Source organism: Lycium barbarum, chromosome 1, assembly GCF_019175385.1.
Source record: "Lycium barbarum isolate Lr01 chromosome 1, ASM1917538v2, whole genome shotgun sequence".
NCBI lineage: Eukaryota > Viridiplantae > Streptophyta > Magnoliopsida > Solanales > Solanaceae > Lycium > Lycium barbarum.
In genome coordinates this window covers 160096897-160114022 of record NC_083337.1, presented here as the reverse complement: position 1 = coordinate 160114022, position 17126 = coordinate 160096897, and the positions used below count along the sequence as shown (strand labels likewise).

Here is a 17126-nt window from a genome sequence, read left to right as displayed (position 1 = left end):
TAAAAATGGACAAGAGGGTATACGTGAAATTATTATTGTATAAGTATTATTATTTAGGCAGTCAATATTTTTTTATTCGTCGACACGTCTTGTTATTCAAACTTGTATAATGTATTCTGCTGATTCATTTGGTATTGTGACATATCCAGTCAAACTTCTCTATAACAGCATCGTTGGATTCGAAAATTTTCAGCTGTTATACACCTATAACAGCATTGATATTTAAATAATATTTCGCTGTTATAGGCAAAAAAGATGTATAAAATCTAGTTTTTATTTTTAATTGCCAAATTCTAAGCTTAATCACACTTTGTATAACGAAAGAAAATTGTTTGATGATGAAAATATATATATTCATATAATATTTTTTGTTGTAATAGTGTATTAAATGATCAAATATTTGGTCAAAATCTCTATACTTAATTATTAGTAATCATAGATATTCTATTTTTATAAAAATAATTAATTATTATATTATCATAAAAAAAAATAGCTCTTATATGTGGAATAATTTTACAAAAATGAAGGCTTGCTAGACTGCTAGTAGAAAATATTTTAAAAAATTCTTTAAATTATCCGAAAGCTGAAGTGATGTGACTCTTGTGTCCCCTTGATCGAGATGCGTTCGAAATTTTTGTGTCGGGCTTGAGTTCGCATGACAGCATAGTAAATGACCCTAACACACCCCAACTTGACTCCACACAAATTTGATTCAAATTTATATAAAAATTATCATAATTTTATTATATAATTTTAAATTAAAATAAATTTTAAAAAAATAAAATAAAAATAACATTAAATAAATATAAATTATTAAATTTGGCCTAAAAAATTTACTCTATTTGTGCCATTATGGCCAAAATAGTATGGCCAAAAGACGTTTCTTTTGTACGTTTCTCCTCCTTTATCTTGCTTACATAAATAATATGTTTGTTAACTACTGGTTTGGTGGAACAGATAGTCTTCTAGCAATAGTGCCTGTATCCCAATTTTGAGACGATCATTGTTTTGGGAATAGTTAGTTACGCAATTTGAGATTGATCCAAATTGAATTGTGCTAGGTTTTGGATTCCTTTTTCAATTAATAGGAAGTGAGAGAATGCAGCAGGATTCAGCGTCGGAACAGGAACCGGACGATTCTGAATCTGAACCTGAGTTTGTCGAGCTCGATCCCACTGCCAGATACGGCCGGGTTTCTTTCTTTCTTTCTTTCTTTACCCTTTTTTGGCTGCCTTGTATCTTATGCAGTGTCTGGAATACATTTTCAAATTGCTTAGTGGCCTTATTCTGCTTTGTTAATATGATGTGACTGAAATTTATAGTGTGAAAAATATTAAAGTAACTAGTTAATTTGCTAGCGCTTCGTGCGATCATAAAATGCATTTTTAAATTCATGAATTATATAATTGATACAGAAGAGAGAGAGAGTTTTAAGCACAATGATAAAAAAGAACTTGATATTGAGAAAAAAAATTCATCGTATCGAAGTTAAATTTAATGAATCAGAAAGCTTGAAAGTATTGAAAATTATACAGAGATGGAATAGTGTGAAATGATTTTGGAAGTCTCAAATGGAAAAAGAATCATATAAATTGGGACAAAGGGAGTATTTCTTTTTGTATTTTTCTTGTTCCCTGGTTCTGTTTTTCCGATGTTGTATTCTTTCTGACTGCTTTGCTATTACTGTTGTCACATATCTGGCTAATTTTGGTTAGGTTGGTGTGTATTTGATTAGTTATTACATATATTTGATTCTGCATTGTAACTATGGAGTTGATTGTCTTGTTATGTGCAGTACAAAGAGGTTTTGGGAAAAGGAGCTTTCAAGAAAGTGTATCCTTTATTGAATGCCTTCATGTGCATAATGCTACGCTGCCATTTCATTTCGTTGACGTATTTGACGGGATAAGGAATATAAGATGTTAATTTGAATGGTACTCCTTCTGTTTCAATTTATGCGCCTGTTGGGCATGGATTTTGAGGGGAAAAAAGGATTTTTGGAACTAATGAGTCTTAAACATGTCATGAGATTTATATGGCTATAAAAATAAAGAAAATGAGAAGTTTACGTTAGATTGTTTCCAAGTATGGAAATGTGCCATTTTTTCTGAAACATAGTGATAAGGAATTAGTTGCCACAAAAAATGAAACAGAGGGAGTATACTAGTAGTAAGGGAAGAAAATATTATACTAATAGTTGAAAAGTTAGATTAATTGAGAGAACATTAATGAATGTTGTCAAGTGCTACTCTTGTCCATTCTTGACTTACTATCGGTAATATAGTTACCGAGCATTTGATGAATTGGAGGGGATTGAAGTAGCTTGGAACCAGGTTAAAGTGGCTGATCTCTTGAGGAATTCTGTGGACTTGGAGCGTCTGTATTCTGAAGTTCATTTGCTTAAAACCCTCAAGCACAAGAATATCATAAAATTCTACCACTCGTGGGTTGACTCAAAGAATGAGAATATCAACATCATTACTGAAATTTTCACTTCCGGGACTTTAAGACAGTATGGCAATGTGTTTTTTTTTTTTTCTTCTCCTACTATTCATATCTTTGAAATATTGAATTATGGACTACTCTTTCTGTATGCTCGTGAAGGTACCGTAAAAAACATAAGAAGGTTGATGTGAGAGCACTTAAGAATTGGTCTAGGCAGATATTGGAGGGTCTCTCATATCTACATGGTCATGACCCTCCAATTATTCATCGCGATCTTAAGTGTGATAACATTTTTATCAATGGTAACCAAGGGGAGGTTAAGATTGGTGACTTGGGACTCGCTGCAATTCTTTGCAAGGCCCGTGCTGCTCATAGTGTCATTGGTGAGGTCCTACTCTGCTTTTCTAGTTTTTGTGACTATCCTCAAGGTTTCAGTTGGCTGTTCATTGGCGGTATAGATGGTTCTGAAAAATGCAATTCTATATTTGATCTCAGGTACACCAGAATTCATGGCGCCAGAACTTTATGAAGAGGAATACAATGAGCTAGTAGATATCTATGCCTTTGGTATGTGTCTGCTGGAGCTTGTGACTTTTGAGTATCCTTATGTTGAGTGTGCCAACGCTGCTCAAATATATAAGAAAGTGACAGCAGTAAGAATTTATGTCTTTCTTCTTTCTTTTTGTTGTTGTCCTTCAAGCTATGTAACATGTTATTGTATGTTCACTATTGTTGATAGAGATATTTCTTGGGATCAATGCTGTGAAGCAGCAAAAGTGATGGAAAATGTTCTAATTGAGAGTTGTAATTAGGTTAAAAATTGTATATATCCTTGCATTGCATAACTTAGGCTTCAATCCTTGAGGAACGATGACACATCTATGGTCTTACATGATTGTTCCTTTACTAAGCTCTAGGTAATTATCCATTGGTATCTCCATGTGCAAAGGGTGTCATACAAATTGGGAAAACAAGAAAATATAAAATTTATAATATAAATGCCAATCCCTAAACTTGGTTTATTTGTCTAGAGTGCTTTGTCAACAATAAGAATCACTGGCCCCTCCTTTTCCCGGGGACAATCTTCAAAGGACTTTCAGTACTTTCCGATTATCAGTTTACCTCCAAATACTGTCCTCACCTTAGGATTTGTATCTGAATGTCAATTTCTTTCTTTAGAATTGCTCCTGTTGCAACATCAACCACCTTACTCCAACTAAATCTTGTCAAGCACACTCTTTTTTCCTGTCTAATAAGTAAATCCTTCTTATTCTCTTAGTACTAATTCAGCATTATCTATTATCTAATCAGGTCTTCTATCTTGAATAATGTGGTATGTACCTTGATGTATCACAAATGCATTGTATTGTCAGGTTATTTTAGTGAAGATGAACAATATTCGAGTCCAATCAATCTGTGGACTTGTGTGAAATTTCATTGCGATTATTACGTGCATGGTTCCTATTGTTTGTTTCATTTATCGGAATCATGTGTCGTTGACAAGAAATAGATATGACATGACTCATGGCTAAAGAGAAAGGAGCAAGGCTGATCAAATGGGGGCTTAATTGTTTGATGTGCACTAAACTTAAACATGCTAATTATGAGGTCAGGCGAACCACTGTAATGCAGCCTAGCATCACTATAGCTTCAAGCAGAATATATAGACGATCAATTTTTCCAATGATGAATGGAGATCTTGATCTAGATCCCCTGGCTCGCATGGCGTTGAAGGTGTTAAGATGAGTTTCAGCAACACACACAATATTTTAAGTGGTAATGAGAGCAGTGGTTGTTTGACTGAAGAAATAGCAACAGAGATACTCCAGTAAGATCATGAGGGGGTAGTGAGGGTGCCAGGGTGGTACTGTGACAGGAAATGAGCTTTACTGTTGAAGGTGTTAAAATAACTTCCAACACCTAAGGCAGTAAGTAGTACTAATTATCAGTAGTTGTCTGGTTGACGGATTAGTGAGAGATTTATAAAGGTGGTAGTGAAACGAGGGAAGGTTGTGGTTGGATTTAGAGTGTACTGGTGTTGGAGATAATTTACCAGAAAAGGGAAGAAGCATATTGAAATGGCTAGGTTTTGGTGATGTATAGCTCTCCTCTCTCTCAGGGGAGCATGAGGTACTCAACGTAGCAGCACTTCGCACATCACTTACCTCCATTCCATATGTGTTTGTTTTGCGTCATGACATGTTTTCCAGTTGTTTTCAAGGGGAAATATCTTCCCGTCACTACCTGCTGCATTTTGAGCACTAAATTATATCAAAGTAATATGAGACCCACTTCACTCCTTGTCAAATCTCAAAATTCTCACTATCAAACATTAGCCTCTACTTGTGGGGCTTACTTTTTAGTTGGCATGCTGTTTAATTTCAACTCTTTTTTAATGTTGTGCCAGGTCAAGATGAGACTATTTAACGGGATTGAGGGAGTGCCTTATTTTATTATATTAGATCATTACTCAAACAAATCCATGAGCCTTAATACAAAATCGGCATAAACCTTATTTTTTGTGGTGGGGTTGGGGTAGCTCTATTGAGTGGAAAGAGGTAGGGGGAGCTTGGTATATCCTATATATTGTGTGATATTCTTTAACTTTCTGCAACTCTATTTTTCTATCTTTCTTAATTTCATCTTACATACTACATGGCTAAGATTCTGATTTTACCAATTGCACCTATGAAGGGAATTAAGCCTGCCTCATTGGCAAAAGTGAAGGATCCAAGTGTTAAAACCTTCATAGAAAAATGTATCGCGGAAGCTTCTGAGCGATTGCCTGCTAAGGAACTATTGATGCACCCCTTTCTCCTTTCAGATGAGGATTCTGGAAACGTAGGTCGGTCTTTGAGCTTCAATTCCAGACATGCAGGTAACACGTGAACACACCTTTTTAAAACTGTCACTTAATTATTGACTTTTGTGGGATCTTTACAGATATAAGTGATGATCACTCTGATAGTGGAAAAAGTACAAAGGACCCTTTGCCCGAGGGAGGGAGAGATTTCACAGTGCAGGGTCAAAGGAAGGACCTAAATACAGTATTTCTGAAACTTCGAATAACTGATTCAACAGGTTATTGTTTCCTCCTTGTTTCTTTTGTCAAGTTAAGATGCATCTCTGAATTAGTTGTATAACAGTTAAACTGTGGTATCAGGTCATATTAGGAACATTCACTTCCCCTTTGATATTGAAGTTGATACGGCTAATGCTGTTGCTAGTGAAATGGTCGAAGAGCTGGACCTGACAGATCAGGATGTTTCAGCAATAGCAGAAATGATTGATTCTGAGATTCGGTCATACATCCCAGATTGGGCACCAAGAGAAAACTCTAATCACATTACTGATGAAGTTGCTTCCGATAGCTGTACTTCTGGAGTCCGAGATGGTGTTTCCCCCTTAACAATTGATCCTGCTCATTCGGGCAGTCTTGTGTTGGAAAGACTTCCTTCAGGTAGAACGTACTGGTCTGATTCACCGAAAACGGCCAGTAATGCCAGCTCTCCACTCAGACCAGGGCCTTCAAACACGTCACAGACCAATTCACCAACTCGTGAAAGTAGCTGGACAGAAGAAAATGAAGAATCACCTGTCATCCTGAGAGAGGGACACGAAGATTATGAAACTGAGGCTTACATGGATGATGATGCCGGTGTTCACCATGATTCTGACTTTTGTGACAATGATCATTCTGCGGATTCTAGTTATGCAAGCAAGCCTCATTCATCAGAGGAAAGAAATAACATCATCAGCAACAACTACTCAGCTGATATCAGACAAATCGCTGAGGAACTCGAGAAGCTGCATGATCAGCAGCAAAAGGAGCTAAATGATCTCAAGAAGAAACATCACTCAGTTATCTCAGATCTTCTAAGCAAGCTTCCTCCTGAGGTCCGTGGCATTTATGGTCACAAAATATCTTCCCTTAATGGTTGCTGCTCTACTTATCCTGAAGACTCAAGTTCCTCTTTAAAGATGTAAGTTGCTGAACTGTGAGTAATTCTCTGATTGTACCAATGACCTGACTTACCCTGAAAGGTTTCAGAAATATTCCTGAATGCTGAAATTTATTATTGTTGCTGACAATGGTCACGTGCAAAATTGAGAAACTAGAGGGGATAAGTATGGACCTATCTTTAGATGCAGATTCAGCTCTGTCAATGTTAATCAGTTCAGGGTCAGGAATTGAGGTAATATTGAAAGAGGAGACAGGGAAGTCATTCATCGGAGATTGGTGGCTCCATTTGCTTTCTAAGTTAGTGTTTAAAGAGATACAAGTTTCTCATTTGCACGAGTATGTGCGATGCAGGTGCAGCTAAAAATAGGCCCTTGAATTGCCTGGAATGTATACTTGTACATATTTACCTGAGTATTTAGCTTTTGGCAATTGGTTGATATTATGCTAATATATACCAATGCAAGTTTCTTTGAATTTATCGTTGGTGTTCGTTAAATCTGTAAAGAAATAACATTATTTGAATAATTGTACTGTTTGCCGTTGTCTGAGTTTAAATATCTATAAATTATTCCAATTTAGATGCCAGAATTTTGTCTAATCTCATTTTTATATTATTCTTCCCTGAGAGCTAAACGTGTATTTTCTGTCTTACGTTTACCTATTCTAAAGCTTTTCTATCTATTAGTGTTTCTATGTGGTACTAACTTTTGATTGATTCTCTCAGTCATTTTTATCAATTAACCCACTATCATCAGGTAAATGACAAACACCATAGAACCTTATCCTATGGGCTCGATTTAGATCATTGGTGTATAGTCACAGTTATCATAAAGTTTTATTTACTCTTATTGTTCTCACACTTTTAGCCTACTTACGATTTCTGTATATTTACTATGAACTCTTTCTCCTCCTCCTTTTCTAAGCACACGTTACCATGTTTTTCTTGGCAACCTATTGTGATTTTCTTTGGGTCAATAAATATCATGGAAAATTTTCTTTTCCTCTCTGTATGAATTTCTGGCAATCTTTACCGCAAAAATATAAAGGTTGTTACAGATTTAGCATGTATGATAATCATTAAAAAATGAGCTCTTACTTGAAGGAGAAAAAAAATTACTTTGAAACATAAAAAATTTCACAGGTGTTTGGATATAAACTGGTTAATATTTAAAAGAACATAGTATTTAAAGTTAAATTGAAAAGAGTAGGTGAATTGGGCCTGAACATGAAAACACAGTTAAAGTTTATGAGTAAAAACTTCTAAAATTTGTTTTTCAAACTTACAAATTCTATATTCAAGTTCAATGTTGAAATAATGGGCTAGTTTAATAAATAAAACATAAAATTGCACGTTTTCTCCTTAAATGGGCTGGTCTTTAATTTTTGCCCTTTAGCACGCCTTAGAAACCGAAGTCATGGCAGGACATAACTTGTGAAAGATTATAATACGAAAATATAAATTATGCCCGCGATGTTTATTTTTGGTTATGAGGGGCATAAATTAATACCAGCCGAAAATAAGGGAAAAAATGCAAATGACCCTAAATAAAGTTTATACGAAGTAATTACCAAATATTATTTTGAAATTTTAGAAACAAATTGCTTCACAGAAATGCCATACCCCTAATCCCCAATGTTGCAAGTTGCAGCCCACTATTGTGTCAGTATATCATCCAAGAAAGGTCCCCCAAATGGCTAATATATGAGAGGCCCTCTTTCTTCCTCCCCATAAAGATAACATCTTTATCCTTCTCCTCCTATAATTCTTTCCACCACAATCCTCACTTCCCCTCTTTCACTCTCTTCTCCAAAACAATCCCATTTTCAGGCAAAAAAAAAAAAAAAGCTTCCATGGCTTCAATTTCAGCAGCTTCTGCCACAGCTGCAACAAAACTTGTCTACCCTTCTTCAGGTAGCAGTACTACCAGTGGTGCTATTCTTCCCTCAAACTCAACAAAATCCCCTAAACTTATCCTTTCATCTTCTTTTACCCCTACACTTTTCCTCAACTCACCAACCACCACCCCTTCTTCTTCATCCATTCGTCAACACAGGTTCACTGTCCGTGCAGCACGTGGCAAATTCGAAAGAAAGAAACCCCATGTTAACATTGGTACAATTGGCCATGTTGACCATGGTAAAACCACTCTAACAGCTGCATTGACCATGGCGCTTGCCTCTTTAGGTGGCTCTGCCCCGAAAAAATACGATGAAATTGATGCTGCCCCTGAAGAAAGAGCTCGGGGTATTACTATTAACACTGCCACTGTGGAATATGAAACAGAAAATCGACATTATGCACACGTGGACTGCCCCGGGCACGCTGATTATGTTAAGAACATGATTACTGGTGCTGCTCAAATGGATGGAGCTATACTTGTTGTTTCTGGTGCAGATGGACCAATGCCACAAACAAAAGAACATATTTTGCTAGCTAAACAAGTTGGTGTACCGAATATGGTTGTTTTCTTGAATAAACAAGATCAGGTTGATGATGAGGAGTTGCTTCAACTTGTTGAATTGGAGGTAAGAGAGTTGTTGTCAAGTTATGAATTTCCTGGTGATGATATTCCGATACATTCGGGGTCTGCTCTTTTAGCTTTAGAGGCTTTAATGGCTAATCCTACTATTAAAAGAGGTGAAAATGAATGGGTTGATAAGATTTATGGTTTAATGGACTCTGTTGATGAGTATATTCCTATTCCACAAAGACAAACTGAATTGCCTTTCTTGATGGCTATTGAAGATGTTTTTTCTATTACTGGTAGAGGTACTGTTGCTACAGGGAGAGTGGAAAGAGGGACCGTTAAGACTGGAGAAGTCGTCGATATAGTTGGGTTGAAGGACACTAGGCAAACTACAGTTACAGGGGTTGAGATGTTCCAGAAGATTCTTGATGAAGCAATGGCGGGAGATAATGTTGGGTTGTTGTTGAGAGGTATTCAGAAGATCGATATTCAAAGAGGAATGGTGTTGGCTAAGCCTGGAACGATTACTCCACACACAAAGTTTGAAGCTTTGGTGTATGTGTTGAAGAAGGAAGAGGGTGGAAGGCATTCACCTTTCTTCGCAGGTTATAGGCCTCAGTTTTACATGAGGACGACTGACGTGACCGGAAAGGTTACTGCGATTATGACTGATAAGGGGGAGGAATCTAAGATGGTTATGCCTGGTGATCGTGTAAACATAGTGGTTGAAATGATTATGCCGGTTGCTTGTGAGCAGGGTATGAGGTTTGCTATTAGGGAAGGAGGAAAGACTGTTGGAGCTGGTGTTATTCAGAAAATCTTAGAATGATGAACTTGCAGCAGCTGAGCATCTCTTTTCCATTGAAGTTTTTTTTTAATCCATTGTCATATATTGCGACTTTTTGGTTACTTTTATTATGTCTTAGAATCATACTTTAGTTGAAGTATCCTGTTTTTTATCCCTCAATCCTACTGAACTTTTGGAATTTTTCCCCAGTCTTGTGTTTCGCTTTTTGTTTGCTTGAAAGGAATGGTATCATTTTCTCTCATGCACTTTATTTTCCTCAGCTTAGTAATTTGAGATTCACTGCTTGGACTATTCAATTCTACAAAATTGATTGCTGATAGAAGAACACAAAAGAAAAAGTAATATGCTTCCTTAACCGCTGCGTTCTGTTGGATAACTATAAGTAAGACATCAGCTGGCGAATAACTGAACTTCTGTATGGCTGGTATGAATTTATTTGCATTGCTTGTGATTGGTATTCAGTATTGTTTGGTTTACAATCTTTGAGCAGAACATTGATAGTTGGTTCATCTTGGATTAGAGGAGGACTCACTGTCCTTTAGATTACAAAAGCAGTGAATAATATGGCATATGTGATGTTGACTTGATGAGGAATTTTGGTCTTCATTGACTAACACGAATATCTTAGATATTACATTATGATAGTCACATACACTTTTTGCTTTGGTATCTTCAGAATAGAATGGTCCATTTTCTCATCTTTCAGGCCTGTTCCTCCTATCATGCACTCTTTGATTTCAGTAGTTTCCTTTTTTCCTTTCGCGGGCGAATGTGGCATAGGTAGCCAACTGGTCAATTTGGATTTCTGCGGTTAGGAAGTATGTTGTCCTAAGCTAAGATTATTAAGAGTGTGTTTGATCTTTCTGGTTTTGATGCTGTGGTTTCACCTTTCTTCACAATTATTGGAGCTTAGATTCAACCTGCAATGTGGTCTTAAATTACCAGTATGTTCTCATGAAAACTGAAGAAAGTTACTATTTTAATCACTGTAAGTCGAGTTCTGTGAAGTAAGTTCACCTTTGACGGATACTTTGTAATTCCCTTGTGCTGAATCAGGCAAAGCACTGATTGCTACCACTAAATGAGCAATTTTACTTAAATATCCTTGGATTGACTATCATCAATGATAATGTCTTGTTAAGCCTGATTTTACTTTTTAATAGGTCTTCTTAAGTCCAACGACCTTTATTTTCCGAACTGCTCCTTTTGTATATCACTAGTGAATTGTGCATTTTTTTCAAGAGTATGTTTATCTATTCCTTGAGCTTGGCTGAGTGGAGTTGGGATCCCTATCGGAAATGTTACTTTTAATGTAAGCTCATCACCTACCTTTCTCAAATCTCAGAGCGGTTCTTTGCAATGACCATTCTCGAATGTTATTGCAATACCCAGATTAAAAGGAAAAAATGGAATAGGAATACCTGCAAGACCTTTGTCTTTCCACATGCTCTAATGAACTTGAATGGATCTGCAGCTTGCTTGTTATCCTTTTATTTGCCTTCCTGGGATGGTAAAGTTTACAATTAATGTGATGCTTGAGTCAATAAAAGTGGGAAAAAAGGATCATGCTGTTTGTAATAGAAGTATTTGAGTAAAAAATATATGTAAATGAAACACTTATTGTTACTAAATTGCCAAGGACTACTGTTAACTGTGCTTCTTTTTTGTTCAGTATTCCTGGTGAAAGTGTCGGTTTTATTTTGTTTCTTATAGTTATTCATGCTTGTTACTCTTGTAATAAAAGATTGTGATTAAATAGAGCTTCATTTAGCTTATTGATATATGGAACTTGTCATGCTACTGGTACTTCAATTAGGTGAACTGCTGATGCCCATTGAAATTTTTGCAGTCGAGTGAATGTCTTAAACTCTCGTGTTTCCCGTGATTAGATTTTTCTCCACCAGTAATCAAATTCTTTTAACTTAAATCAACAACAACAACAACAACCCAGTGAAATCCCACATCGTGGGGTCTGGAGAGGGTAGAGTGTACGCAGACCTTACTCCTACCAAGATAGGACGGCTGTTTCCGAAAGACCAACAGCTTTAGGGTATTATTCTACTGGATTTTGTTAGGCTTCTCCCTCAACTATGACACTGCAGCATCGTTTGCCAGTTATATCTCAAGCCTGAGTTTGACTGACAAATCTGATAAACAGAGAAAATCAACCCTGTGCCTTATGGTGTGCCTAGTGTAATGTTGAGTATAAGATTTGGGGTCTACATCCTCTCTTAAGAGAAAATGATACTGTTATGTATCTAACATCTCCCTCATTTATCTTTCCTTCTCTGAAAAGATTTTCAGTACAATCTTGATCCAAAAGAAAAGATTGTTAAGTACTAACTTCTATTGAACAACATTTTGCTACCCGATATTTGGACTCCATCATTTTCTGGGTTGATGGACAGAACAAGTTAATTACTCCGCAATAACTATCTAAATCAACGCAATCTACTGATGAGCCTGACACTCCCATGTAATTTTTTTGAACCAGAACAGTACTCCCAAAAAAAAGCTAGCAAACAGTATTACATGTTGGTCCTCAAGGACAAATGAGATTGCATTAACATACTTCGTATTGTAACATTGATTTGCTACTACTAAAGATGCCTACGTAGCCATATAAGTAGTTTTACATGACTTTAATTTGCTAGTAATTTGGAACGATCATCGCCTGTATGATTCTATGTAGCATTATCCACACATGGAACTTTTGGTGTCCAAAAATTGGTTGATTTCCTAGAAGAAGATAGTTGAAGCAATCAGCTCTTGAATGAATGCAACTCTCTGCCTTGTCTCTTCAAAATCTTCTTCCAGTGCTGGATCAGATACAGATATAGGCAACTTGCTGCTGCACAACGTAACAGATTTCTATCATCCTACTGTCAAACCCACGGTTAACTAGCACCGTTTCTATTATAACACTGTACTATTTAAGTTGTATATACTGACAGTATTTAAAAAAAAAATTACATCATTAGCGTAACTTAACTATAGTAGGCAACCAATGGCAGACACAGGATTTTTAAATCATGGCTGGTCAACTGTTTCTAATCTGAAAATCGTTACTGGGCACCTTGGGACGGTGCTCAGTTAATATATTTGTATGAATTATTCATTACTCCCTACGTCCCAATTTAGTCTTGAGTTTAAGAAAATAAAGGAAGACTTTTGAATCTTGTGGTCCTAAATTAAAGTTGTGTAATATAAAATATTCTTGAATATTGTGGTTTTAAACTTGTCATGTAATATGTTTGAATTGTCAACTTACTAAATATAGAAAGATGCACTCTTTTTGGGACATACCAAATAGAAAGTAAGACACTTAAAGTGGGACCGAGGGAGTAGTTTTCTTATATAAGTAATACTGTTTGACTCTAAAGTAATGGGTGCTCAAGAACCTACCCAATTTTACCAATTACTGCTTTATAAATGAAATAACCTACAATTAGCTAATGAAATAACCTACAATTACCTTTTAAGGGACCTGTTGTGTAAAACTTTCTTACACCATATAGTGTATACTGTATAGAGCATAAACTCCTTTTTTAAGAGTGTTTCCTACCGCTTAAAATAAGCAATTTAAGAACAACTATAGTTTGTTCACAAGAAGATGGCAGCATATGCTAATTGTCTGATTGAGCATTCAGTGATACTGCATACACAAATTTTCGCCCTGAATATAGAATCGTTATTCTTTTCTTTTTGGTGATTATAACGGGTACCTGCTATCTCCACCAACACAACATATGCCGACTAATAGAATCATTATACATCCTGAAATGCAGAGAGGGTTCTACTTATGTAAAACAAAAGATCATTCACCACTATGTATCCATCTGCAAGGATAAGCTAAACATTTCAAAAATCAACATACTAGAGATTATCAGATCTATTAGAAGCCCAATATTGTAACACATTAAAATTTTTGAAGCAGAATTATCTTCTTCTATTATAAACGGCCTTTGTGTTTCATGGCCAACCCCTAGTTCATGTATTGCTGCAACAACAGGCTCATCCCTGCTGCCCTGATGAATAATATCGAACTTTTGGACATTTATCCGTATGATCCGTGATAAATTTTCACCCGCAAGGGTGGCTCAGTTGGTTGAGCATGGGGCTTCCATAAGGTTCGAAACCTCCTGCCTAACAAAAGCAGGGGATTTGCCTTCTGGGTCGAGCTCGTCGCACGGGGCTTGCCTAGTGCGGGTTATCTCTTCCGTGTGGTTTGCGAGCTATTGCACAGAAGCGGGGTTTAACCTGTGCGCACCCGAAGGGTAGCGGCCGCAGGTTCCCTTGTCATAAAAAAAATCCATGATAAATTTCATTTCTCCAGCATAATAATGCAATCCTACAAGCATATTAACCAGAGGTGGATCCAGAATTTAGCTATATGGAATCAACCTTTAAGGTTCTTAGCATTGACCCTGTTCTATTTTAAAGTTATGGTTCATATCTACTATTTATTGCAACTTTAATGAATTTTTACACAAAAATTTATACTCTGCATGGGAAGTATTGCATTCAGATGAATCCGCTACTTGAAAGCTGCATCCGCCCCCGATAGTAACACATTCTTAAGGTTTAGTCAATTTATCGTATCTTCAGCTTTGCTGCCTGTTCAGTATGGTAAACAGCTTGTGTTACACCTGTTTCCTCAAGAACTTCATCGATCAACTTTAAATAGGATACATAGCTTGGCTTTGGATTGAGAAAGAGCAAAACTACAGTCTAGGTAGACTTTTTGTTGGTTATAGTGACAACGAATCCAAAAAGGTACAAACTAAAATATTCACGACTAACTTCAGGTTTAGCATTTAGTTCCGTTTGTTTTTTGAGAAAATATCACCAAAACAAAGACAACAAATGAATAAATAAACTTTCTGCATGTATAACAAGAGAAATTTCATAAGACTAGTACCTTTCTATTTCAGTTGTAGCCGTGTTGCAAACGGAAGACTTATCTTGCTGCCTGCATTTATGATCAGAAGGAGGGACATTGCAGAGAAATGGCAATAGAAGTGGATCACTAGCAAGTTCTTGCCCCTTGTACCAACCAAATGCTGAATTTGTGCCAACAAAAGAAGTTATTTCTCGAGGATCCTTTCCGATCATAGCTGTAGCATTATTCCAGAAGCCAGGTTTTAGGTACTTTTTCTTCCTCTGTGAAACGGGGTACAGGTGTGAGGTTCAGCTGATCGCTTATAGACCCTATAAATAATATTTCGTAGATGAAATATGTCTACCTTTACTGATTGTGCATGTTGCACATAAAAATGTCCAGTAGGATCCTTCCCCAAAGTTGCAGCACATATGGGACAGACCTGGAACAGAAATGTTTAAGTAGATTGATCAACTCATACAAATATTCAGTACAAATGCATATGACATGAGGATGAAAACATTGAAAAGTTTCCGGTATTATTAATATAGTCATATACACCTCATTTTTCATATAACATATGCTACAAGAATGTGATACAAGGAAGCATCATGGGTAAGACATTACCGCATTTTTTAAGTCAAAACAATGCTCATCTTGCAAATGGCTGCAAAGCGTTGACACTTCAATTTCGATGTAACAGAAAGGACAAGGCAACCAAGCCCTAACATCTTCTTCTGCTTCATTATCCCCATTCAAGTGAGAATCTGTTTGATTTCCAAAAGAACAAATATAAGGTTTCATTTAGGCGGTGTTCTCTTTCTTTCTTTTTTTCTTTTCATTCATTTCCTAAATTTGTCCAAAAGCAGAAGTCTGATGACAAGAAATGTGATCACAACTGTATATATGCACAGAGGCGGACCTAGAATTTTGAGTTTATGGGTTCTAGATTCTAGAAAAGGCAGCTTTCTGGAAAAAATATTTATACATATTAAGTGAATTTTTAGCGCAAATACAGAATCTGGGCCAAAGCTAGTGGCTTCTGCCGAACCCGTCAACAGAACTGTAGCCACTTGGATAAAGCTGATGCAGTCATGAAATAACAGTTCCTTTCATTTTCTACTTTCTTTTTTGGTTGTTTTGTTTCATCTATCATCCTCAAAGTATAAATTGTGTACAAATCTAAGGGTGGCAAACTGGGAAAAATTCATAAACAGCCACTTTTTAACCCTGGATAATGTCCTACAGTTATATTTGTGGATTTCAAAACTCCAAAAGATTAGCTATTTTCCCAAGACAGGACTAAAAAATGACCAATGGGCGCTATTTTATGGCAAAATTTGTCCATGAAAATATGACTCGTCCATTTACTGATTCAGCTCATTCTGACACACCAAAAATTCAGCCGAACACGACCATTTGACACCTCTACACAAATCTACCAAGCTTAGATTGAATTTCTTCTCCATATGATCAACCAACTGAAATAGTTAAAGATGTAATAGCATGACAAATAAGAAGAATAAATGCATACTATAACCACATCAATAATGGAAGTGAGAACATCATCAAAGAAACTAAAGTAACAAGTAGAAGACTAGAAACAACAACAACAACAACAAAAAAAAAAAAAAAAAAAAAAAAAAGAACAAATTAACAAATTAAAAGAGGATAGAGATATAATAGAAAATCACAATGACACATATTCCTAAACCTGAGAAGTAGGTAAATGACCAATTAATCTAAAATCCACGCCAAAATGGAAGGAATGAACATTGAACACATATCTATGTCAAATCCAAAAGCTTTACTCAGCATTTAAAACTCCCTGAGACAGAGACCTAAAATGCCTACTAGAAAATTTATTTGATGTGAAAACAAAATAAAAATAGCAGAAACAATGCACCAAGACAGATGCATGTGATGCAATTGATATTTACCAGAATTGCTTAAATTGGTAGATTGGACAGCAGAAAAGTTCTTGGCTGAGTTTACTCTTACACTCCAAAAGTCCACATCCATCTTCCTGTTTTTGGCTTTTTTTTTTAAAATCTAAAAAATATTGTACAATCAAAACAAGGAAAGAACAATTTGATTTTAAAGATTTTTCAGAGTAATCCTAACAAAATCTTGAGAGTGATGTTTTTTTTATAATAAAAGGATCAAGAAAGTAGTGAGTGGTTGCTGATGATGTTTCTTTCTAGCTTCTATAACTTTAACTTTAATTTGATGGGATGTTGTGTTGTACTGATTTGTATTTTAGTGGTATAAAATTTAGCATAAGAAGGAATATGTGGAAATCTTTTCTTACACACAAAAGCTAGATAATAGAGCTATTAACATGTGACCCTATAGCAGTGGTAAAATACAGTTCCTTACAAATTCTATGGCAGTGACAGTTTCCTCTCCAGTTAAGCATTCTATTATTCTCTTCATTCCAAAAAAAGATACTATTTAAAATTTGGAAATAGTTTTTCTTTTGATTTTTTGTTTTTTAGTTTACCCTTAGTAAGCTTTTGCAGTCACATGAATATTATGAGATATTTAAGATAATACTCT

The 17126-nt window shown here is 35.9% G+C and overlaps 3 protein-coding genes across 8 annotated transcripts; 2 read left to right on the top strand and 1 right to left on the bottom strand.

Moving 5' to 3' along the window:
* The first annotated feature begins 872 nt into the window (after positions 1 to 872).
* Positions 873 to 6846, top strand: LOC132601724 (probable serine/threonine-protein kinase WNK3). 2 transcript variants are annotated; one of them, XM_060314795.1, is made up of 8 exons: positions 873 to 1192; positions 1796 to 1833; positions 2285 to 2512; positions 2605 to 2828; positions 2941 to 3098; positions 5140 to 5290; positions 5389 to 5526; positions 5609 to 6846. In XM_060314795.1, exons 1-8 carry the CDS (start codon positions 1100 to 1102, stop codon positions 6430 to 6432), a joined length of 1854 nt encoding a protein of 617 aa, XP_060170778.1. In that variant the 5' UTR covers positions 873 to 1099; the 3' UTR covers positions 6433 to 6846. The 2 variants fall into 2 exon arrangements, with proteins under 2 accessions (XP_060170778.1, XP_060170774.1); XM_060314791.1 differs by having other exon boundaries at positions 874 to 1192; positions 5140 to 5323.
* A 1297-nt stretch (positions 6847 to 8143) lies between these two features.
* LOC132601717 (elongation factor TuB, chloroplastic) lies at positions 8144 to 9926 on the top strand. Its single transcript, XM_060314786.1, has one exon. It carries the CDS (start codon positions 8261 to 8263, stop codon positions 9704 to 9706), a length of 1446 nt encoding a protein of 481 aa, XP_060170769.1. The 5' UTR covers positions 8144 to 8260; the 3' UTR covers positions 9707 to 9926.
* A 2133-nt stretch (positions 9927 to 12059) lies between these two features.
* LOC132601690 (protein DEHYDRATION-INDUCED 19 homolog 6-like) lies at positions 12060 to 16879 on the bottom strand. 5 transcript variants are annotated; one of them, XM_060314768.1, is made up of 5 exons: positions 16508 to 16879; positions 15195 to 15334; positions 14932 to 15009; positions 14607 to 14848; positions 12060 to 12533 (listed from the first exon to the last, which is right to left on the bottom strand). In XM_060314768.1, the coding sequence occupies exons 1-5, from the start codon at positions 16587 to 16589 to the stop codon at positions 12425 to 12427; spliced, it is 651 nt and encodes a 216-aa protein (XP_060170751.1). In that variant the 5' UTR covers positions 16590 to 16879; the 3' UTR covers positions 12060 to 12424. The 5 variants fall into 5 exon arrangements, with proteins under 5 accessions (XP_060170751.1, XP_060170747.1, XP_060170756.1 ...); XM_060314764.1 differs by having other exon boundaries at positions 12060 to 12536; positions 16508 to 16874; XM_060314773.1 differs by lacking the exon at positions 16508 to 16879 and adding an exon at positions 16262 to 16466 and having other exon boundaries at positions 12060 to 12536.
* Between the last annotated feature and the right edge of the window lie 247 nt (positions 16880 to 17126).